This window comes from Manihot esculenta, unplaced genomic scaffold, assembly GCF_001659605.2.
Source record: "Manihot esculenta cultivar AM560-2 unplaced genomic scaffold, M.esculenta_v8 Scaffold65, whole genome shotgun sequence".
Lineage (NCBI taxonomy): Eukaryota > Viridiplantae > Streptophyta > Magnoliopsida > Malpighiales > Euphorbiaceae > Manihot > Manihot esculenta.
The window spans coordinates 24,953-50,363 of NW_025215482.1; the positions used below are offsets into that span (position 1 = coordinate 24,953).

Sequence of the window (25,411 nt, forward strand, 5' to 3'; positions counted from 1 at the left end):
GAATTGGTACTCACTCTCACCAGACTATTCCCTTAAAGTGGGAGGTCAAGGGTTCGAGCAGTGGGGGAGGCGACCTAATTTCCAAAGGGAAATTTGGGCCAAATCCACTCGGGCTAGGGCGGGCCGTACTGGCTCCCCCGAGGGACAAATCCTGCCTGGAACCCGTGAGGGTGAAGGGATGTTAAGAGCTGCTCACAGTGGCCGCCCCCAGGAGGTGTAACGGGCTGTGAGCGGTAACAGGGCCGGTCGTACGGGGCCGGGCTGTTACATAAAAAGAAGAATTGGTACTCACTCTCACCAGACTATTCCCTTAAAGTGGGAGGTCAAGGGTTCGAGCAGTGGGGGAGGCGACCTAATTTCCAAAGGGAAATTTGGGCCAAATCCACTCGGGCTAGGGCGGGCTGTATTGGCTCCCCCGAGGGACAAATCCTGCCTGGAACCCGTGAGGGTGAAGGGATGTTAAGAGCTGCTCACAGTGGCCGCCCCCAGGAGGTGTAACGGGCTGTGAGCGGTAACAGGGCCGGTCGTACGGGGCCGGGCTGTTACATAAAAAGGCGCCTTTTTATGTAACAGCCCGGCCCCGTACGACCGGCCCTGTTACCGCTCACAGCCCGTTACACCTCCTGGGGGCGGCCACTGTGAGCAGCTCTTAACATCCCTTCACCCTCACGGGTTCCAGGCAGGATTTGTCCCTCGGGGGAGCCAGTACGGCCCGCCCTAGCCCGAGTGGATTTGGCCCAATTCCTTCCTCTGGGAATTAGGTCGCCTCCCCCACTGCTCGAACCCTTGACCTCCCACTTTAAGGGAATAGTCTGGTGAGAGTGAGTACCAATTCTTCTACTAGAAGAATTGGTACTCACTCTCACCAGACTATTCCCTTAAAGTGGGAGGTCAAGGGTTCGAGCAGTGGGGGAGGCGACCTAATTCCCAGAGGAAGGAATTGGGCCAAATCCACTCGGGCTAGGGCGGGCCGTACTGGCTCCCCCGAGGGACAAATCCTGCCTGGAACCCGTGAGGGTGAAGGGATGTTAAGAGCTGCTCACAGTGGCCGCCCCCAGGAGGTGTAACGGGCTGTGAGCGGTAACAGGGCCGGTCGTACGGGGCCGGGCTGTTACATAAAAAACACAATAAGTAAAATCATGTCCACTAAGATAGGAAGTTGTTTTGCATGCTGATGTGGAATACTCATGCTTATTAATGTTATGCTATGTAATGCATGTATATATTGTAAATTCATGTGTTTTCATATGAACATGTGTGCTAATGTTTGTTTCTTGATGTGTTGTTATTCAGGAGAACTAGGATGAGTGGAGCTAGTTATTCTGTGGAATCAGACCCATCTGAAGGATCTTTTGAGGAAAACAGGGAAAGAATGGATGTAAGGAGAGAGATAGAATTAGATGTGCAAAGAAAGGATATAGGAGTGCAAGTGAATATGGACGAAGAGTCTGTAGATGATACCCAGAATAAGGATGCCAGGATCTCTAGTTCAGGAGAAGTTGACCCCTCTATTTTGAGTACAGCTGCTAAAAGGGGGAAAAAGAAAGTCAGAGGCCTTAAAGGGTCAAAGAAGAGGGAGTTTTGGAATAAGTTAAAGTCAGGGTTGGGTTCGAGTTCTAATAGGGATAGCTTTAGATGTGAGAGGTGTGGAAGGCTGCATAAGGGAGTTTGTCTTGCAGGGACAACAGCATGTTTTAGGTGTGGTCAGGAGGGACATGTAGTTCGTGAGTGTCGTACTGCACCTTGGATAGCTCAGTCTCAGCGGACATTTTTAAGTAGAGTTGTTCAACAGGAGGCAGCCACATCAGACCCAGTAGTGCCAGGTATGTTCATTTTGTTATGAATGTTCTGATGTGTTTTGAGAATTCTGATAGGATGTCTTTTGTTGTAATCGAAGTAAAAGATAAATAGATAGAATTTCAAAGAAGAGTTAAAGAGAGAGTTATTATGAGATGTTAGGATCTCAGGTTTTCATAAACCTAGGCATAGTGAGAATTGATTTCTCAAGAAGAAGAAGAGTAAATAAGGCAGAAAATAGAACAAGAAGTAAAAAGAGTAACAGTAAGTATGAATAAGTAGAAGGATAAGATGGGTCAGAGTAAGAGGAAAAGAAAAGGAAGGTAAGTTCATAAAGAGACTAGAGTTAGTCTGGGATTAGATGGTGGTGAGGCTGAGGAAGAAGGGAGAGCCTTTTCTTCAGTAAATTCCCGAGGGAAGTTCCATTAGCTTTAGCTTGGATCTGCACCCTGACTCAGTAGGAGGCAAACACATCATACATGGTGACGTCAGATGCGTTCACTTGGAAGTGTTCAGATGTGTATGCTGTTTGTTTTGGACCCAGTGTTTCACTTTCCTTGTTGTTTATGAGCCATTGATAGAGTGGATTTGATGACTTCTGGGCTTAGAGTGTTTTTCTCAGGGTCAGTAGACCTGAATATGATCCATCTGATGCAGAGTCAGTCAGTTTAGTTCAGAGTTTATACAGAGTAGGCGATGCGATCCAGCTGACCTTATGGTTCTAGGGGTGACTGATGATGTCAACCTAGGGCGGATTGGCTAGCTACTCATAGTACTACCTGTGTCCGCAGAGACAAGGTAGGAGAGTTTAGAGCTCAGGATGGATCAATAGTTAGTCCTTAAAAAGGACAGAGTATAGAGGAATAGAGTACAGTATAGATGCCTAGAAGTTGATATCAGTCCCGCAGGCTCATCGTTATACAGGAAAAGTTGTCAGAGGGTTCTAACTCTTGTGAGCAAGTTTGTCAGGACAGGGAATCAGCCTCAGTACCCTTTACTAGAGAGAGAGTTCTAGATGTTTCCCAGATGATCTGTCAGGTTTACCATCTGTTAGAGAATTAGAGGTTGGAATGAGAATGATATCTGGCCGCAGAATCATTTCTTTCCTTCTACCCTACAGGATGGCACCTGCAGAGAAAGAGAGAGTTCAGAAGAGTCAGAAAAGTATAAGAGAGCTTAGTGGATAAAGGGTGTATCTGACTTAGTACCTCACCCTGGAAGATTCCAGTGTTGTTGTGGAAAACGAAGGATACACTCTTGAGATTTTGTTATAACTGTTTACAGTTAACAGGGTCACTACTAAGCAATTACAGGTGTTCCTAGATAGGATTGATTGATCTACTAACTGTTCTAATCAAAGAAGATTGGATTACAGATTGGTATGATCAGAGTACAGATTGGAGCAATACCTGTTGAGAGTTAGAGATTAAGTCAGTTTAGTAAAGAAGAAGAAAGGCGGGCAAGGATCAGTATTACAAGGTTGGTAATACAGATTGGTAGAAAAGATTGATGATCTATTGGAACTGTTAGTGGAAACTGTTTGTAATTCCAGTGTGATTACGGATTGGTATCATTACAGATTTGTATCTGTTAAGAATTAAAAGTGAGAGTTTTCACAAAGAGATTAGTTTAGTTAAGAGAAAGAAAAGAAGAATAAGGATCAGAGTAGCGCAGCGAAAGCTGTGGAGTTCAGAAAAAGGTTATGAGTATAAACTCAGATCAGGAGAATAGAGGTATAGATTCTCTCTTTAGAGAGAAGTGATAGGCTTTACTTGCTTATCTGTTTGTTTTTAACATTCGAGGACGAATGTTTTGTAAGGGGGGAAGATTGTAATACCCGGCTAGTTCAGACATCGGAGTTCCTACCGTCCGGTGGAATTTTGAATGTCAGAGTTTCCCTGAAGGGTAGAGTGAAGGTTTTCTAAAATGTTTTGATATGTTTTAAGTTTTTGATTTGAAAAGGAAATGAGTTTTTAAGAGAAAAGGCTAAGGAAGATTTTCCCACTTTCGGCCCCCTAAAGTTAAAGTTCGGCTGCCGAAAGTACCCCACGTTCGGCCCCCTAAACTTAAGGTTCGGCCCCCTAAAGTGGTGAGGTGTTTTAAGGGGTCTTAAGGGGAGATGTTTAGAGGTATGTTAGAGTATGTTGGTCCCTCACTTGAGTCCATCTGTGTAGGCACAGAACAGAGGAACCAGAGAGAGCAGCAGTGAGTGTTGCTTCAGAGTTTGCAGAGTTAGCCCAGGGTTAGCCAAGCATTGGCTAGAGGTGAGTAGAACTAAACTTAATCTTTTATTAAAGACACATAATGCTTTAGCATAGTTCATGCATCATGAATACTATGATATGAATTAGGGTGATTGCATTAGAATCACGAATGTGAAGCATTGCATATTATGTGATCAGAGATTAGGTGGACCCAGGCGACTCCAATAGCCTAAGCTTCGGCTCCTGTCTTTGTGTCAGGTCAATTGGGCAATTACTTGTTGGAATGCCCTGTGTAGCTCCTTTGGGGGGCCAGTGTTGACAGAGGGTATTTTTGGGGTCATGTCTACCTTAGTGGGGATTGGACCAAGGCGACTTCAATAGCCCGTCGAGGGAGTTTTGGGGTCATGTCTAATCCAAGATATATTGAGATGCTTGTGTTGTGATGCATTTTCATATATAGTGCGTATGAATGAACTGTTTTCAATGTTTCTACTCACTGGGCTTTAGAAGCTCATCCCTTTCCCTTAATCCCAGTTTTGCAGGTACAGGGTTAGCTGGGAAGTCAGAAGCATCAGAGTGTTGGCTTCAGTATGTTTGTGTATAGCATAGTGTGGACATGATGTATGTAAAAGGATATATGTAAAGTGATGTAATAGTTAGTCAGTTAAGGTATAAATGTATTAGAATGTGCTTTTGCCTATTGTCTATAGTATGTTTCATCCCTTGTATATGCATGTATCCTGTTTTCAGTTTAATGATGAGCAATGAGTCAAACCAGGCTTAATAACATGTTGTGTTTCGAAAACCCAGTGAATTATAACTGTGAGGGAAGACAGGGATTACTTCCTTTGACCCAAGACCAGTGCAATAGGAAAGACCAGGTTTGATTCCTGTGATCCACAGAGTAGACCACTAGAGAAGACCAGGTTTGATTCCTGTGACTCTATGGTAACCAAGTTAACTTATGATATGCTGACCCTTACAGAGTGGGTTCTATGCTGCAGAGCGCATAGGGTATGGAGGTTACTTGGTAAAGCATCACTGGTGTATTATAGATAGCCAGAGGGCTAGTTCAGATTAGTATATCTGAGCATTTGGTTCATATGGTTGGACCTATAGGACAGTGTTTTAAAGGTTAAGTCTGGTAGTTTTAAAGACAAGTTTTAAAAAGTAATAGTCCAGTCGGATCATGTATGGGATTTTAACAGGTACACAGAGTTCATAGCAGGCTTACTACGGGTCCCGGCGGCCTTAAGCCGATCTGGATCCTAGTGCCGAGCAGTTTGGGCCGTTACAAAGAGGGTACCGGTTTCCGGGCTGTTACAGTTAACAGCCCGGCCCCGTACGACCGGCCCTGTTACCGCTCACAGCCCGTTACACCTCCTGGGGGCGGCCACTGTGAGCAGCTCTTAACATCCCTTCACCCTCACGGGTTCCAGGCAGGATTTGTCCCTCGGGGGAGCCAGTACGGCCCGCCCTAACCCGAGTGGATTTGGCCCAAATTTCCCTTTGGAAATTAGGTCGCCTCCCCCACTGCTCGAACCCTTGACCTCCCACTTTAAGGGAATAGTCTGGTGAGAGTGAGTACCAATTCTTCTAGTGATTCCAGTGTTGTTGTGGAAAACGAAGGATAGACTCTTGAGATTTTGTTATAACTGTTTACAGTTAACAGGGTCACTACTAAGCAATTACAGGTGTTCCTAGATAGGATTGATTGATCTACTAACTGTTCTAATCAAAGAAGATTGGATTACAGATTGGTATGATCAGAGTACAGATTGGAGCAATACCTGTTGAGAGTTAGAGATTAAGTCAGTTTAGAAGAAAGGCGGGCAAGGATCAGTATTACAAGGTTGGTAATACAGATTGGTAGAAAAGATTGATGATCTATTGGAACTGTTAGTGGAAACTGGTTGTGATTCCAGTGTGATTACGGATTGGTATCATTACAGATTTGTATCTGTTAAGAATTAAAAGTGAGAGTTTTCACAAAGAGATTAGTTTAGTTAAGAGAAAGCAAAGAAGAATAAGGATCAGAGTAGCGCAGCGAAAGCTGTGGAGTTCAGAAAAAGGTTATGAGTATAAACTCAGATCAGGAGAATAGAGGTATAGATTCTCTCTTTAGAGAGAAGTGATAGGCTTTACTTGCTTATCTGTTTGTTTTTAACATTCGAGGACGAATGTTTTGTAAGGAGGGGAGATTGTAATACCCGGCTAGTTCAGACATCGGAGTTCCTACCGTCCGGTGGAATTTTGAAAGTCAGAGTTTCCCTGAAGGGTAGAGTGAAGGTTTTCTAAAATGTTTTTATATGTTTTAAGTTTTTGATTTGAAAAGGAAATGAGTTTTTAAGAGAAAAGGCTAAGGAAGATTTTCCCACTTTCGGCCCCCTAAAGTTAAAGTTCGGCTGCCGAAAGTACCCCACGTTCGGCCCCCTAAACTTAAGGTTCGGCCCCCTAAAGTGGTGAGGTGTTGCATGGAGCTTTGGCCACCCAACGTGAAGCGGTGGTGCACTTTTAAAGGTGCTTTTGGCCGACTAAGGAGGTGCTTAGGCTCTCCTTTGGTTCAGGAACTTGCTCATGCTTTCTCTCAATGATCTTCCATAGTTTTACATCAAATCTTTCAAAGAAAAGTAGGTTTTAAGTGAGTTAAAGGGAGTTTTGAGAAGTTGTGGAGTTTAGGAGCTTGTGAAGCTTGAATCTCCATCTCTTCAAGTTAGGAGTCACGCCAGCCTTTGTTCTTCAATAGGTAAGTGTGAATCCTTGGTTTTAATTATGTTTTAAATGAGTTTGATGAGGGGAAAGGGGAGTTGTGCATGTGTATGCATGAGTTGTGCATATTAGGGTGTATGGATCCTATGCTTTGTTTGTAGTTGTTGTGTGTTATTTGTTGGAGTTTTAATGTGTTTAAGACTCCTATATGCATGATTAAGTGTTTAGAGTATGTTTGGAGAGGTTGGATGCATGTTTGGAGGGTTGAAGTTCGGATGGCAGGCGTTCTTGTGCACGAAACTGAGTTCTGGATGAACCCAGGTTCGGCCCCCGAAAGTCCAAGTTAGGCCGCCGAACATGCCTGACTTTCGTCTCTGGAGGAAACATTCGGCCGCCGAAGGTGCTGCCGAAGGTGCCCTGTCCAGCTTTCCTTTGCTTGTTTTGCATGCATGTTTTGAGGTGTTTTAAGGGGTCTTAAGGGGAGATGTTTAGAGGTATGTTAGAGTATGTTGGTCCCTCACTTGAGTCCATCTGTGTAGGCACAGAACAGAGGAACCAGAGAGAGCAGCAGTGAGTGTTGCTTCAGAGTTTGCAGAGTTAGCTCAGGGTTAGCCAAGCATTGGCTAGAGGTGAGTAGAACTAAACTTAATCTTTTATTAAAGAAACATAATGCTTTAGCATAGTTCATGCATCATGAATGCTATGATATGTATTAGGGTGATTGCATTAGAATCACGAATGTGAAGCATTGCATATTATGTGATCAGAGATTAGGTGGACCCAGGCGACTCCAATAGCCTAAGCTTCGGCTCCTGTCATTGTGTCAGGTCAGTTGGGCAATTACTTGTTGGAATGCCCTGTGTAGCTCCTTTGGGGGGCCAGTGTTGACAGAGGGTATTTTTGGGGTCATGTCTACCTTAGTGGGGATTGGACCAAGGCGACTTCAATAGCCCGTCGAGGGAGTTTTGGGGTCATGTCTAATCCAAGATATATTGAGATGCTTGTGTTGTGATGCATTTTCATATATAGTGCGTATGAATGAACTGTTTTCAATGTTTCTACTCACTGGGCTTTAGAAGCTCATCCCTTTCCCTTAATCCCAGTTTTGCAGGTACAGGGTTAGCTGGGAAGTCAGAAGCATCAGAGTGTTGGCTTCAGTATGTTTGTGTATAGCATAGTGTGGACATGATGTATGTAAAAGGATATATGTAAAGTGATGTAATAGTTAGTCAGTTAAGGTATAAATGTATTAGAATGTGCTTTTGCCTATTGTCTATAGTATGTTTTATCCCTTGTCTATGCATGTATCCTGTTTTCAGTTTAATGATGAGCAATGAGTCAAACCAGGCTTAATAACATGTTGTGTTTCGAAAACCCAGTGAATTATAACTGTGAGGGAAGACAGGGATTACTTCCTTTGACCCAAGACCAGTGCAATAGGAAAGACCAGGTTTGATTCCTGTGATCCACAGAGTAGACCACTAGAGAAGACCAGGTTTGATTCCTGTGACTCTATGGTAACCAAGTTAACTTATGATATGCTGACCCTTACAGAGTGGGTTCTATGCTGCAGAGCGCATAGGGTATGGAGGTTACTTGGTAAAGCATCACTGGTGTATTATAGATAGCCAGAGGGCTAGTTCAGATTAGTATATCTGAGCATTTGGTTCATATGGTTGGACCTATAGGACAGTGTTTTAAAGGTTAAGTCTGGTAGTTTTAAAGACAAGTTTTAAAAAGTAATAGTCCAGTCGGATCATGTATGGGATTTTAACAGGTATACAGAGTTCATAGCAGGCTTACTACGGGTCCCGGCGGCCTTAAGCCGATCTGGATCCTAGTGCCGAGCAGTTTGGGCCGTTACAAAGAGGGTACCGGTTTCCGGGCTGTTACAGTTGGTATCAGAGCATAGGGCCTCTGAAGTACGGTGTGTTGAGCATTTTTTGTTCAAGGATTAGCGAGGTCCCACATCGGAAAGAGGTTGGTCTAGAGTCATAGTAAGGCAAAACACAATAAGTATAATCATGTCCACTAAGATAGGAAGTTGTTTTGCATGCTGATGTGGAATACTCATGCTTATTAATGTTATGCTATGTAATGCATGTATATATTGTAAATTCATGTGTTTTCATATGAACATGTGTGCTAATGTTTGTTTCTTGATGTGTTGTTATTCAGGAGAACTAGGATGAGTGGAGCTAGTTATTCTGTGGAATCAGACCCATCTGAAGGATCTTTTGAGGAAAACAGGGAAAGAATGGATGTAAGGAGAGAGATAGAATTAGATGTGCAAAGAAAGGATATAGGAGTGCAAGTGAATATGGACGAAGAGTCTGTAGATGATACCCAGAATAAGGATGCCAGGATCTCTAGTTCAGGAGAAGTTGACCCCTCTATTTTGAGTACAGCTGCTAAAAGGGGGAAAAAGAAAGTCAGAGGCCTTAAAGGGTCAAAGAAGAGGGAGTTTTGGAATAAGTTAAAGTCAGGGTTGGGTTCGAGTTCTAATAGGGATAGCTTTAGATGTGAGAGGTGTGGAAGGCTGCATAAGGGAGTTTGTCTTGCAGGGACAACAGCATGTTTTAGGTGTGGTCAGGAGGGACATGTAGTTCGTGAGTGTCGTACTGCACCTTGGATAGCTCAGTCTCAGCGGACATTTTTAAGTAGAGTTGTTCAACAGGAGGCAGCCACATCAGACCCAGTAGTGCCAGGTATGTTCATTTTGTTATAAATGTATTAGAATGTGCTTTTGCCTATTGTCTATAGTATGTTTTATCCCTTGTCTATGCATGTATCCTGTTTTCAGTTTAATGATGAGCAATGAGTCAAACCAGGCTTAATAACATGTTGTGTTTCGAAAACCCAGTGAATTATAACTGTGAGGGAAGACAGGGATTACTTCCTTTGACCCAAGACCAGTGCAATAGGAAAGACCAGGTTTGATTCCTGTGATCCACAGAGTAGACCACTAGAGAAGACCAGGTTTGATTCCTGTGACTCTATGGTAACCAAGTTAACTTATGATATGCTGACCCTTACAGAGTGGGTTCTATGCTGCAGAGCGCATAGGGTATGGAGGTTACTTGGTAAAGCATCACTGGTGTATTATAGATAGCCAGAGGGCTAGTTCAGATTAGTATATCTGAGCATTTGGTTCATATGGTTGGACCTATAGGACAGTGTTTTAAAGGTTAAGTCTGGTAGTTTTAAAGACAAGTTTTAAAAAGTAATAGTCCAGTCGGATCATGTATGGGATTTTAACAGGTATACAGAGTTCATAGCAGGCTTACTACGGGTCCCGGCGGCCTTAAGCCGATCTGGATCCTAGTGCCGAGCAGTTTGGGCCGTTACAAAGAGGGTACCGGTTTCCGGGCTGTTACAGTGCGCCTTTTTATGTAACAGCCCGGCCCCGTACGACCGGCCCTGTTACCGCTCACAGCCCGTTACACCTCCTGGGGGCGGCCACTGTGAGCAGCTCTTAACATCCCTTCACCCTCACGGGTTCCAGGCAGGATTTGTCCCTCGGGGGAGCCAGTACGGCCCGCCCTAGCCCGAGTGGATTTGGCCCAAATTTCCCTTTGGAAATTAGGTCGCCTCCCCCACTGCTCGAACCCTTGACCTCCCACTTTAAGGGAATAGTCTGGTGAGAGTGAGTACCAATTCTTCTAACTAGAAGAATTGGTACTCACTCTCACCAGACTATTCCCTTAAAGTGGGAGGTCAAGGGTTCGAGCAGTGGGGGAGGCGACCTAATTTCCAAAGGGAAATTTGGGCCAAATCCACTCGGGCTAGGGCGGGCCGTACTGGCTCCCCCGAGGGACAAATCCTGCCTGGAACCCGTGAGGGTGAAGGGATGTTAAGAGCTGCTCACAGTGGCCGCCCCCAGGAGGTGTAACGGGCTGTGAGCGGTAACAGGGCCGGTCGTACGGGGCCGGGCTGTTACATTCGAGAATAGAGGTATAGATTCTCTCTTTAGAGAGAAGTGATAGGCTTTACTTGCTTATCTGTTTGTTTTTAACATTCGAGGACGAATGTTTTGTAAGGGGGGAAGATTGTAATACCCGGCTAGTTCAGACATCGGAGTTCCTACCGTCCGGTGGAATTTTGAATGTCAGAGTTTCCCTGAAGGGTAGAGTGAAGGTTTTCTAAAATGTTTTGATATGTTTTAAGTTTTTGAGTTGAAAAGGAAATGAGTTTTTAAGAGAAAAGGCTAAGGAAGATTTTCCCACTTTCGGCCCCCTAAAGTTAAAGTTCGGCTGCCGAAAGTACCCCACGTTCGGCCCCCTAAACTTAAGGTTCGGCCCCCTAAAGTGGTGAGGTGTTGCATGGAGCTTTGGCCACCCAACGTGAAGCGGTGGTGCACTTTTAAAAGTGCTTTTGGCCGACTAAGGAGGTGCTTAGGCTCTCCTTTGGTTCAGGAACTTGCTCATGCTTTCTCTCAATAATCTTCCATAGTTTTACATCAAATCTTTCAAAGAAAAGTAGGTTTTAAGTGAGTTAAAGGGAGTTTTGAGAAGTTGTGGAGTTTAGGAGCTTGTGAAGCTTGAATCTCCATCTCTTCAAGTTAGGAGTCACGCCAGCCTTTGTTCTTCAATAGGTAAGTGTGAATCCTTGGTTTTAATTATGTTTTAAATGAGTTTGATGAGGGGAAAGGGGAGTTGTGCATGTGTATGCATGAGTTGTGCATATTAGGGTGTATGGATCCTATGCTTTGTTTGTGGTTGTTGTGTGTTATTTGTTGGAGTTTTAATGTGTTTAAGACTCCTATATGCATGATTAAGTGTTTAGAGTATGTTTGGAGAGGTTGGATGCATGTTTGGAGGGTTGAAGTTCGGATGGCAGGCGTTCTTGTGCACGAAACTGAGTTCTGGATGAACCCAGGTTCGGCCCCCGAAAGTCCAAGTTAGGCCGCCGAACATGCCTGACTTTCGTCTCTGGAGGAAACATTCGGCCGCCGAAGGTGCTGCCGAAGGTGCCCTGTCCAGCTTTCCTTTGCTTGTTTTGCATGCATGTTTTGAGGTGTTTTAAGGGGTCTTAAGGGGAGATGTTTAGAGGTATGTTAGAGTATGTTGGTCCCTCACTTGAGTCCATCTGTGTAGGCACAGAACAGAGGAACCAGAGAGAGCAGCAGTGAGTGTTGCTTCAGAGTTTGCAGAGTTAGCCCAGGGTTAGCCAAGCATTGGCTAGAGGTGAGTAGAACTAAACTTAATCTTTTATTAAAGAAACATAATGCTTTAGCATAGTTCATGCATCATGAATGCTATGATATGTATTAGGGTGATTGCATTAGAATCACGAATGTGAAGCATTGCATATTATGTGATCTGAGATTAGGTGGACCCAGGCGACTCCAATAGCCTAAGCTTCGGCTCCTGTCATTGTGTCAGGTCAGTTGGGCAATTACTTGTTGGAATGCCCTGTGTAGCTCCTTTGGGGGGCCAGTGTTGACAGAGGGTATTTTTGGGGTCATGTCTACCTTAGTGGGGATTGGACCAAGGCGACTTCAATAGCCCGTCGAGGGAGTTTTGGGGTCATGTCTAATCCAAGATATATTGAGATGCTTGTGTTGTGATGCATTTTCATATATAGTGCGTATGAATGAACTGTTTTCAATGTTTCTACTCACTGGGCTTTAGAAGCTCATCCCTTTCCCTTAATCCCAGTTTTGCAGGTACAGGGTTAGCTGGGAAGTCAGAAGCATCAGAGTGTTGGCTTCAGTATGTTTGTGTATAGCATAGTGTGGACATGATGTATGTAAAAGGATATATGTAAAGTGATGTAATAGTTAGTCAGTTAAGGTATAAATGTATTAGAATGTGCTTTTGCCTATTGTCTATAGTATGTTTCATCCCTTGTATATGCATGTATCCTGTTTTCAGTTTAATGATGAGCAATGAGTCAAACCAGGCTTAATAACATGTTGTGTTTCGAAAACCCAGTGAATTATAACTGTGAGGGAAGACAGGGATTACTTCCTTTGACCCAAGACCAGTGCAATAGGAAAGACCAGGTTTGATTCCTGTGATCCACAGAGTAGACCACTAGAGAAGACCAGGTTTGATTCCTGTGACTCTATGGTAACCAAGTTAACTTATGATATGCTGACCCTTACAGAGTGGGTTCTATGCTGCAGAGCGCATAGGGTATGGAGGTTACTTGGTAAAGCATCACTGGTGTATTATAGATAGCCAGAGGGCTAGTTCAGATTAGTATATCTGAGCATTTGGTTCATATGGTTGGACCTATAGGACAGTGTTTTAAAGGTTAAGTCTGGTAGTTTTAAAGACAAGTTTTAAAAAGTAATAGTCCAGTCGGATCATGTATGGGATTTTAACAGGTACACAGAGTTCATAGCAGGCTTACTACGGGTCCCGGCGGCCTTAAGCCGATCTGGATCCTAGTGCCGAGCAGTTTGGGCCGTTACAAAGAGGGTACCGGTTTCCGGGCTGTTACAGTTTAGAAGAATTGGTACTCACTCTCACCAGACTATTCCCTTAAAGTGGGAGGTCAAGGGTTCGAGCAGTGGGGGAGGCGACCTAATTCCCAGAGGAAGGAATTGGGCCAAATCCACTCGGGCTAGGGCGGGCCGTACTGGCTCCCCCGAGGGACAAATCCTGCCTGGAACCCGTGAGGGTGAAGGGATGTTAAGAGCTGCTCACAGTGGCCGCCCCCAGGAGGTGTAACGGGCTGTGAGCGGTAACAGGGCCGGTCGTACGGGGCCGGGCTGTTACATAAAAATATTGTAATACCCGGCTAGTTCAGACATCGGAGTTCCTACCGTCCGGTGGAATTTTGAATGTCAGAGTTTCCCTGAAGGGTAGAGTGAAGGTTTTCTAAAATGTTTTTATATGTTTTAAGTTTTTGATTTGAAAAGGAAATGAGTTTTTAAGAGAAAAGGCTAAGGAAGATTTTCCCACTTTCGGCCCCCTAAAGTTAAAGTTCGGCTGCCGAAAGTACCCCACGTTCGGCCCCCTAAACTTAAGGTTCGGCCCCCTAAAGTGGTGAGGTGTTGCATGGAGCTTTGGCCACCCAACGTGAAGCGGTGGTGCACTTTTAAAGGTGCTTTTGGCCGACTAAGGAGGTGCTTAGGCTCTCCTTTGGTTCAGGAACTTGCTCATGCTTTCTCTCAATGATCTTCCATAGTTTTACATCAAATCTTTCAAAGAAAAGTAGGTTTTAAGTGAGTTAAAGGGAGTTTTGAGAAGTTGTGGAGTTTAGGAGCTTGTGAAGCTTGAATCTCCATCTCTTCAAGTTAGGAGTCACGCCAGCCTTTGTTCTTCAATAGGTAAGTGTGAATCCTTGGTTTTAATTATGTTTTAAATGAGTTTGATGAGGGGAAAGGGGAGTTGTGCATGTGTATGCATGAGTTGTGCATATTAGGGTGTATGGATCCTATGCTTTGTTTGTGGTTGTTGTGTGTTATTTGTTGGAGTTTTAATGTGTTTAAGACTCCTATATGCATGATTAAGTGTTTAGAGTATGTTTGGAGAGGTTGGATGCATGTTTGGAGGGTTGAAGTTCGGATGGCAGGCGTTCTTGTGCACGAAACTGAGTTCTGGATGAACCCAGGTTCGGCCCCCGAAAGTCCAAGTTAGGCCGCCGAACATGCCTGACTTTCGTCTCTGGAGGAAACATTCGGCCGCCGAAGGTGCTGCCGAAGGTGCCCTGTCCAGCTTTCCTTTGCTTGTTTTGCATGCATGTTTTGAGGTGTTTTAAGGGGTCTTAAGGGGAGATGTTTAGAGGTATGTTAGAGTATGTTGGTCCCTCACTTGAGTCCATCTGTGTAGGCACAGAACAGAGGAACCAGAGAGAGCAGCAGTGAGTGTTGCTTCAGAGTTTGCAGAGTTAGCCCAGGGTTAGCCAAGCATTGGCTAGAGGTGAGTAGAACTAAACTTAATCTTTTATTAAAGAAACATAATGCTTTAGCATAGTTCATGCATCATGAATGCTATGATATGTATTAGGGTGATTGCATTAGAATCACGAATGTGAAGCATTGCATATTATGTGATCAGAGATTAGGTGGACCCAGGCGACTCCAATAGCCTAAGCTTCGGCTCCTGTCATTGTGTCAGGTCAATTGGGCAATTACTTGTTGGAATGCCCTGTGTAGCTCCTTTGGGGGGCCAGTGTTGACAGAGGGTATTTTTGGGGTCATGTCTACCTTAGTGAGGATTGGACCAAGGCGACTTCAATAGCCCGTCGAGGGAGTTTTGGGGTCATGTCTAATCCAAGATATATTGAGATGTTTGTGTTGTGATGCATTTTCATATATAGTGCGTATGAATGAACTGTTTTCAGTGTTTCTACTCACTGGGCTTTAGAAGCTCATCCCTTTCCCTTAATCCCAGTTTTGCAGGTACAGGGTTAGCTGGGAAGTCAGAAGCATCAGAGTGTTGGCTTCAGTATGTTTGTGTATAGCATAGTGTGGACATGATGTATGTAAAAGGATATATGTAAAGTGATGTAATAGTTAGTCAGTTAAGGTATAAATGTATTAGAATGTGCTTTTGCCTATTGTCTATAGTATGTTTCATCCCTTGTCTATGCATGTATCCTGTTTTCAGTTTAATGATGAGCAATGAGTCAAACCAGGCTTAATAACATGTTGTGTTTCGAAAACCCAGTGAATTATAACTGTGAGGGAAGACAGGGTTTAATTCCCTTGACCCAAGACCAGTGCGGAGGAAAGACCAGGTTTGATTCCTGTGATCCATAGAAAGGCCAATAGAGAAGACCAGGTTTGATTCCTGTGACTCTATGGTAGCCAAGTTAACTTATGATATGCTGACCCTTACAGAGTGGGTTCTATGCTGCAGAGCGCATAGGGTATGGAGGTTACTTGGTAAAGCATCACTGGTGTATTATAGATAGCCAGAGGGCTAGTTCAGATTAGTATATCTGAGCATTTGGTTCATATGATTGGACCTATGGTACAGTGTTTTAAAGGTTAAGTCTGGTAATTTTAAAGACAAGTTTTAAAAAGTAATAGTCCAGTCGGATCATGTATGGGATTTTAACAGGTACACAGAGTTCATAGCAGGCTTACTACGGGTCCCGGCGGCCTTAAGCCGATCTGGATCCTAGTGCCGAGCAGTTTGGGCCGTTACAAAGAGGGTACCGGTTTCCGGGCTGTTACAATTTTCATTAATTCAGGGTCCTCGTGCTGTCTCTGAGCTATCTGCTCCAGAAACACAGGTGTCACTCTCATCTGTGCTATCAACGCACCTGTACCAGACAACTCGAGCTGTAATCCCTCTTCCTCTTCACACTGGTCAGACCAGACAAACTTCTGGTTCTTTTGAGTCAATTTGGTCATAGGAGCCGCTATCTTTGAAAAGTCCTGAACAAACCTCCTGTAGTAACCTGCCAATCCCAGAAAGCTTTTAATCTCAGTCACTGTCGTGGGTCTGGGCCAGTTAGCTACAGCTTCTATCTTCTTGGGATCTACCTCAATACCCTCTGCTGATACCACATGTCCCAAGAAGGAAATGCTCCTTAACCAAAACTCACACTTCGAGAACTTGGCATACAAACCATGCTCTCTCAGTGTCTGCAGAACTATCCTCAGATGCTGGGCATGCTCCTCTGCATCTCTGGAATACACTAATATATCATCGATGAAAACAATGACAAAGTGATCCAGAAACTCATTGAAAACTCTGTTCATGAGATCCATGAATGCTGCAGGGGCGTTAGTCAACCCGAACGGCATCACTAAGAACTCATAATGCCCATATCTAGTTCTGAAAGCTGTCTTAGGCACATCTGCCTCTCGGACTCGCAACTGATGATACCCGGATCTCAGATCTAGTTTCGAGAAACAACCTGCTCCAGCTAGCTGGTCAAACAGATCATCAATCCTAGGTAGAGGATACCTATTCTTGGTAGTGACCTTGTTCAACTGTCTGTAGTCGATACACAGTCTGAGGGATCCATCCTTCTTTCTGACGAAGAGCACTGGAGCACCCCAAGGTGAGGTACTAGGGCGGATGAACCCTTTATCTACCAAGTCCTGCAACTGTTCTTTCAACTCTTTTAACTCTGCTGGCGCCATCCTGTAGGGAGGAATAGAGATAGGGTTGGTACCTGGCAGCAATTCAATTTCAAACCCTATCTCCCTATCAGGTGGTAGTCCTGGTAAATCGTCTGGAAACACATCAGGAAACTCTCGGACTACTGGTACTGCGGCTGGTTCCCTCACCTGACTGTCTAGCTCTCTCACATGAGCTAGAAACCCCTGACAACCCCTCCTAAGCAAACGACGAGCCTGAAGGGCTGAAATCATACCTCTGGGTGTACCTCTCCTGTCTCCTATGAAGACACACTCTGACCCATCCTGGTCTCTGAGACTCACTATCTTCTCTCTACAGTCCAAAGTCGCACTATATGTAGATAACCAATCCATCCCTCGAATGAATGACATCAAAATCCGTCAAATCTAGAACCACAAGGTCAGCTGGAAGGTATCTACCCTCTATGAACACTGGACTGAAACGACAGACTGACACTGCCACTGATGGGTCACATTTAGGTCCACTGACCCAGAGAGGATACTCTAACTCAGAACTGATCAAACCCAATCTCTCTATGGCTCTCGAAGCAATAAAGGAATGAGAAGCACCGGGGTCCATCAAAGCATACACATCTGAACACCCAATGATGAGATTACCTGACACCACTGTGTTCGACGTGTTAGCCTCCTCCTGTGTCACAGTGAAAATCCGTGCTGGGGCTACCGGATTTCCACCTCGGGAACCTGCTGCTGAAGTAGAGGCTGCCCCTCTCCCTCTACCTCTACCGCTACTCTGAGGCATGACTGAAGCTGCTGGCCGAACACCTGGCTGTACCACACTGCCTGAACTCATCTGCTGGGATGGTGCAAAAGTCATCTGAGGACAATCCCGAGCAATATGCCCTTCCTGTCCACATTTAAAACAAGCTGTAGATCCCAACCGACAAACTCCGCCATGTGGTTTTCCGCATCTTCTGCAGACTGTAGCTGTGCCAGAGCTTGAGCCACTACCTATTCCCAGACCTGACTTCACTTTACTCCAGAACTTACTCTTTGTTCCTTTTGCTCGATCCCATCTCTTGCCACCTGCGGCTGCTGCACTAGGGGCCTTAGAACTCGAAGCCTGTGCCTTTGACTGTTTCTGTATATTGGCACTAGCCTCCATTTTCCTGGCTGCATCTACTATCGTATGAAAACTCTCCTTTTCTGCTGGAAGAATCAAGGAAGAATACCTGGGATGCAATCTCATAGTATATCTCCTTGCCTTCTTCTGGTCAGTATCATAGGCTTGACCCACATACTGAAGCAAATCCAGGAACTTATCTGTGAATTTATCAACACTCATTTCATCTGTCTGTCGCAACTGTTCAAACTCTATTACTTTCATCTCCCTGGAGCTATCAGGAAAAGCCCACCCTGCAAATTCATTGGCGAACTCTCCCCAAGACATATTGTCCATCCTGGGTTCCACATAATTCTTGAACCATTCTCTGGCCTTCTTGCATTTTAACGTGAAACCTGCCATCTCAATGGCTCGACTATCATCAGCTCCCAACTCACTGGTTATCATCCTAACTGACCTGAGGTATTCAAATGGATCATCTCCCGTGTTATACTTAGGAGCATCCAATTTCAAGTACTCCGTCATTTGTACCTTACCTCCAGATGAGCTAGGTTGATGTCTGTCAACAACAGGGGCTACTGGTTCTGGTGGTAATACTGGCTCATTTGGTTCTGGGTGTGCTGCACTTGGATGAGTAGGGGAAGATGGATACATAGGATATGGTGGGTAATAAGAAGGATAAGGCATATATGGCATGTAAGGATGATAGGGGACAAAACTCGAGTACTCCGACATACCTCCCATCTGATACTCTGGGTAGCCGAAGCCTGACGTCTGAGCGCCTCCCTGCGACTCTCCCATACCTTCCTCAAATCTGCCTATACCCATACTGTCATCCCTCGACTGCTCAATCTCCTCCTCTGATCTTCCTCCTCTTGCTGTACCTCTTCTGCTCTCGTCCACAGACCTTCTAGGGTCTATTGACGTACCTTCCCTGCTAGATCGCTGAGACCTTGCCCTCGGCAATGCAGGAGAACGAGCAGCTGGTCTCTCACTATCTGGTGGGACTCCAGTCAATCGAGCTGATCGACGAGTTCCTCGCATCTTTATTCTATCTGGAAAACAATACATAACATAACACTTAGCACATAAACATCACATATCAATACAGCACATGCATAACTTATGGCATGAAACAGATAGGACGCAACACCCTATCCTAGTGGACATGATTTCCTATTGTGCTTGACCACCCTCTATGAGCCCGACACTAGCGCTATAGGTCCGATCATGTGAACCTAGGGCTCTGATACCAATCTGTAACGACCCCAAAATGGACCGTCACCGGCGCTAGGATTCAGGTCGGCTTAAGGCCGCCAGAACCCGTAGCAAGCCTGCTATACTCTCTGTGTACCTGTAAATCTCATACATGATCATACATTTTCTGTGAAATAAAAACTCTTTTCTGGCCCAAGGCTTAACCTGTGCATGCACTATCTCTGTACTCTGTACTCTGTACTCTGTACTCTGTACTCTGTACTCTGTACTCTGTACTCTGTACTCTGTACTCTGTACTCTGTACCCCTGACTAGAGCTTGCTCTAGATGGGTTCATTCATACCTGTTAAGCCTGGTAGTCCACATACAGTAAAACATATACATATACCGATCATGTACAACACAATAGATTTACAACTACTAAGTCAAGCACATATATAACTATTACATCTCTTTAACAGTACATGTCCACTCTAGACTATTACATTTCTCTTTATTCTTTCTCTGAACCCTGCTGGACTGTCCCTGTACACGGTATACTGAACCTGCAAAACTGGGGTTAAGGGAGTGGGATGAGCTCTATAGCCCAGTGAGTAGAACAGTAAAACAATTCATTAACAGATGCTCTCATGGAATGCGTCATAACACAAACATTTCACATCAAGAGTAAACCTGTCACCACATAGTCCCAGTAACTCTGTGCCAGGGCGTAGTCAAAGGCTCCTGGACTTCCTGTCATATATGTATATGTGTATATAACACCATTGTACTTACCATTGCCAGGGCGTAGTCAAAGGCTCCTGGACTTTACTATATACCTGCCAGGGCGTAGTCAAAGGCTCCTGGTCTTTGCTATACTTGCCAGGGCGTAGTCAAAGGCTCCTGGTCTTCCTGTCTGTGACTATGGGATCATTCAGCATTTACCCACATCAACAAATAACAATGCAATGCAACATATTCGTGGATACTAATGCAATCAACTTATGGCATAATCATGATGCATGAGATATGCTAAAACATGTCTTTGATCAATTCAAAACGCATTAAGTTTAGTTCCACTCACCTCTGGCTATCTGAACTGACTGACTCTGCAGGCTCTGAAAACTCTGGAGCAGTACTCACTGCTGCTCTCTCTGGTTCCTCTGCTCTGTGCCTACACAGATAGACTCAAATGAGGGACCAAACATACTTGGACATACCGCTAAACATCTCCCCTTAAAACCCCTTAAAACACCTTAGACCAAACATAGAAAACATGCAAAGGAAGGCTGGACAGGGCACTTTCGGGGGCACCTTCGGCGGCCGAATGTCCCTTCCAGAGACGAAAGTCAGGCATGTTCGGCGGCCTAACTTGGACTTTCGGGGGCCGAACCTGAGTTCATCCAGAACTCAGTTTCGTGCACAAGGACGCCTGCCAAACCCTCCATCACCTGCTCATACCTCAACACATGCATTTAACCCTTCTAAAACATGCATAAACACTTCAATAAGCATAAAGGAGCTTCAAATAAATTAAACTCCAACAAACAACACACAACAACCATACACAAAGCATAGGATCCATACACCCTAATATGGACAACTTATGCATACTCAAGCACAACTCCCCTTTCCCATCATCAAACTCATTTAAAACATGATAAAAACAAAGGATTCACTCTTACCCTTTGAAGAACAAAGGCTGGCGTGACCCCAAACTTGAAGAAATGAAGATTCAAGCTTCACAAGTTCTCAAACTCCACAACTTCTCAAAACTAGTTAAAACTCACCATAAACTTATTTTTCTTTGAAAGATTTGATTAGAAACTCAAGAAAATCACCAAGGGGAAACATGTGCTTGTTCCTGACCCAAAGGAGAGCTTAAGCACCTCCATAGTCGGCCATATCCACTTAAAAAAAGTGAACCATCGCTTCACGTTCGGTGGCCAAAGCTATATGTAACACCTCATCACGTTCGGGGGCCGAACATTGAGTTTAGGGGGCCGAACATGAGCTACTTTAGGCGGCCGAACTTACACTTTAGGGGGCCGAAAGTGGCAAAACTTTCCTTAGCCTTGTTTCTTCAAAACTTATTCCTTTGCTAAAACAAAAGCTTAAAACATCTAAAAACATTTTAGAAAACCTCCACTCTCCCTTCAGGGATGCTCTGACATCCTCGATTCCACCGAACGATAGGAATTCTGATGTCTGAACATGCCGGGTATTACACTAAACATATCTGCCAACTGTTGTAAAAATGCATCCTGTCCTGGCCTATCTTCACCATGAGGGGCTGGTGCAACTGCTGGCTCAATGGGTTCTGATGGGGCATGACTTCCCACCTCCTCATCTATAGCACGTTGTGATTCCTCAGACATCCTCTGTAAACAATTAAAAACACAAAATAGGCCTGCATCAATTTGACAGAGATACATCATAACCTTGACACATTTAGCATGTACATTAAATTATGCTATATCCTAGAACCGCCTAAACCTATGCTCTGATACCAAAAAATGTAACACCCCTTACCCGTCTATAAAATAACTTAGTAAAGGATGCCACATACTATACTATATGCAATTACATATGTGGACTTAAGATAGCTTTGACCTTATAAATTGTTCTTTAGTTTGTTTAAATGCATGTTGATTCACAAAATAATTTTAAATGGAGAAACCGCAAAAGTCTCCCCTGTTTATTAGCAATTATCCCTGTGAAAAATAGTCATAAAATCTCAATATTTTCTCATTTCACATTATCAAATCCATAAATAGAACATAATAACTTAAATTAGTCAACACATTTGTATATATTTGTACTATTTACAACACTCATTTACAGACTCTTGGTAGACTATTAATGTACATGCCAACCATAAACAACCTCTGTACAAATCTTGTGACTGACTGGTTATGATGATGTCTCTGTGCTGATGCAGAACCAGACCTCCTAACTGTTGCTTCCTCTATCTATTACCTGCGCATGGAAAAGTCCAATGCGCTGAGCTTATGCCCAGTGGGTGAATAACAACATATATACTCATTCACATATAATAGGAATAATCATCACATATATAATGAAATCATGTTATATAAAAGCACATAAATATTTTATGTGTCAGTCGACAAATCAGGTCACTACATTTTATAGCAGTAAGATTATTCATATTTTTGTAACCATCTTGTATGCATGCTAGCAAAGCATTAACAAGTCATATAATTAAATCTTAGCCCCTATAAACTCTTCACAGGATCATTTAGCTAGATAAGGGAAACTGTATCTGTATAGCACAAAGTGCCAAACTGTATGGCCCGGGGGCCGAATGTTGTGCCTGTATGGCTAAAAAGCCGGGAAACTGTATGACACATAATGTGTCGATAAGATCATATCATGTAGCCCATTAGGGCGCAGTACTGCTAAACTGTATATGGCATGCCATACCCTTATGCTATCTATGACTCCCACTAAGGTTTACTAGGGCAAAGAATACATATTTACATGTTAAAGATCGGTATCAAACTTATTCATTTAGATGCATACCCTGTTGAAACAAGCAAATATGTCAATAAAAAGGAGTCCTTAGGAGCATACATATGTGTGTAATAGACCATCTTCATTCATGAACACAATATTCAGTCATGAACATATTACTATTTCATCAAGAACATGTATGCAAATTTTTAGTCTATTAAGCTAGCACGTGCATAAAGCAGGCATGTCAAGCTAGCATGTGCATAATTTGGCCACAAAGCTAGCATGTCAATCTCTTTTAGGTCAATATTTACATGTAGGTTTGTTTCTGCCTGAGATTGTATCACATTTTTAGGTATTTTGTGGACATAATTAGACTCACATTTCTTCATGAACTTTGTGTATTTATGTCTTAGCTTTCTAACAAGATATATTACATCTAATTCTGACCTTTCTAACTTAAGTTATGAATTTTTCTTTGCAAGCTGCTCAATCAGATCCTAACCAGTACAGTTTTGGTATCTGTTTTTAATCTAACAAAACCTATCATATGCATACATTTGCATACAGATTCAAGCTTAACTTTCTTGTAAAAAGTTTTAGGTATACTTTTCAGGGTTCATTTGGCACTGGTCTTAATTCATTTCATTGAGTAAATCATTAGTTATGGTCTAGGAGATACATACTGCTCCGGATGCACAATTCCCTGTGACCAGCTTAGGTTCACTAGCAATTTTCACATAATTAGCTACAGATTCAGAATTTGGTCACTTCATGAAAGTTTTATATTTGTGTCTTAGCTTTCATTTGGTATATGTTAGGATTAATTTCAATGATCACACAATAAGTTATGAGGCTTCTAATACAGACTGTCCTGTTGGAACCTATTCTGCCAGTTTTCTGTTTTTGGCTTCCATGTTGTATCTATGTACTTTAAGCCTTCCAATCATCATTTCAACATTCATAACACAAATCCATACTATCAAGAGAACATTTCCAGCAACCAAAACCAATCCCTAACTTTACATATTCATGAAAAACTCAAAGGAAAAACAGAACTTCATACAATCACCAAACCTTTTGCAAATTCTTTTCAAAATCTTTTGGTACACCTTAGTTACTCTTTTTCCTTGCCTTTCCCCTTTGATGTACCTTCCTCCTTTTGAGTTTGTTCTTTACAAAGAATAAGAAAAACAGGAGCTTTAATTCATTTAACAACATATAATTAATTGAAACATGAAAGAATATGTTTACCTAACCTAGTTTTCAATTTCATCACTTACCACTAAAGCACCTTAACTTTTCTCCTTCTTTCCTCCCTTTCTATGGTTTCCTTGCTGGTTATTACACTTAAGAACAGATTTTGTGTGGCTGGAGATTTTATCTTTTTGATGAACTATGGTAGAAATGGAAGATAAGAAAGCAAAAGCTTTTTCTCTTTCCTTTTGGTGTAGCCACGGCAATGATGGACCAAATGAATGACAACTCTTTTCTTTCATGCTTAGTCATGCATGGCTAGGTGTCATATGGTGGGTTAGGTGTAAATATAGAAAAAGGTGGAGGGCAAACTTGGAATTTTACTTTTAAACTTTCCATATTCACACTTTCACCTACTAAACTTTTCCACATGTTTCAATTTAGTTTTTAAACTTTCAATATTCATAGATTGACCTACTAAACTTACATTTTTAACATTTAGAAGTTCATTTCATTTAAGCAAGCACGTCAGTTTTAGGAAACACTTCAAGCTAGCATGTCGGGAAACCCTTAAGCACCTCCCGATAGCAACTTGATTCCGACCTGCTTATCACGTTAGATGCTTTATTTTAAGATATGTCTGTTTTCTTATTTGAGCTTTCAATGATTCAGTTATTATAGCTTCAAGATATTAAAATACTATTAGTGGTCATTCTTATTTTAACTCTATCTGTGCATGTATAACTCTATATGAAATGCAAGTTGGACCTCTAAACACAACTTTTAGTGCTCTATCTATAACCCAATTGTGTGTCAAATGGCTATGGATAAGCTAACACCTCCCCTATTTAGCTCGAGGTCAAGCTAGCACCTCCCCTGAAGCTAATTACTCTAACTTGGAATGATATAATTTAAAGCTAATGGTTGCTCTATTTCTATCTGTAGGTTTTGGAATGTGACAATTAGGCCGAAATCGGGCACCGGATGTAACATGGGTCATAGACTTGGCAGTGTTTGGGATAGAAGCTATTAGGCCGAAATCGGGCACCGGATGTAACATGGGTGATAGACTTGGCTGTGTTTTGGATGGAAGCTTTTAGGACGAAATCGGGCACCGGATGTAACATGGGTGATAGACTTGCCAGTGTTTTGGGACGGAAACTATTAGGCCGAAATCGGGCACAGGATGTAACATGGGTGATAGACTGTCTAGTTTTTGGTATGGAAGCTATTAGGCTGAAATCGGGCACCAGATGTAACATGGGTGCTAGACTTGCCAGTTTTTGGGATGGAAGCTATTAGTCCTAAATCGGGCACCGGATGTAACATAGGTGATAGACTTGGCAGTGTTTGGGATGGAAGCTATTAGGACGAAATCGGGCATCGGATGTAACATGGGTGATAGACTTGGCAGTTTTTGGGATGGAAGCTATTAGACCGAAATCGGGCACCGGATGTAACATAGGTGATACACATAGCAGTGTTTGGGATTGAAGCTATTAGGACGAAATCGGGCACCGGATGTAACATGGGTGATAGACTTGGCAGTTTTTGGGATGGAAGCTATTAGGCCGAAATCGGGTACCGGATGTAACATGGGTGATAGACTTGGCAGTTTTTGGAATGGAAGCTATTAGGCCGAAATCGGGCACCGGATGTAACATGGGTGATAGACTTTCCAGTTTTCGGGATGGAAGCT

General features: G+C 43.3%; 2 protein-coding genes across 2 annotated transcripts; both read left to right on the forward strand.

The window, feature by feature from the left end:
• Positions 1-1,165: 1,165 nt before the first annotated feature.
• On the forward strand, positions 1,166-4,030 carry LOC122723034. Its single transcript, XM_043953760.1, has 2 exons — positions 1,166-1,823; positions 3,972-4,030. The coding sequence occupies exons 1-2, from the start codon at positions 1,304-1,306 to the stop codon at positions 4,004-4,006; spliced, it is 555 nt and encodes a 184-aa protein (XP_043809695.1). The 5' UTR covers positions 1,166-1,303; the 3' UTR covers positions 4,007-4,030.
• On the forward strand, positions 4,010-11,865 carry LOC122723033. Its single transcript, XM_043953759.1, has 3 exons — positions 4,010-4,061; positions 8,889-9,418; positions 11,807-11,865. The coding sequence occupies exons 2-3, from the start codon at positions 8,899-8,901 to the stop codon at positions 11,839-11,841; spliced, it is 555 nt and encodes a 184-aa protein (XP_043809694.1). The 5' UTR covers positions 4,010-4,061; positions 8,889-8,898; the 3' UTR covers positions 11,842-11,865.
• The last annotated feature ends 13,546 nt before the right edge of the window (positions 11,866-25,411 follow it).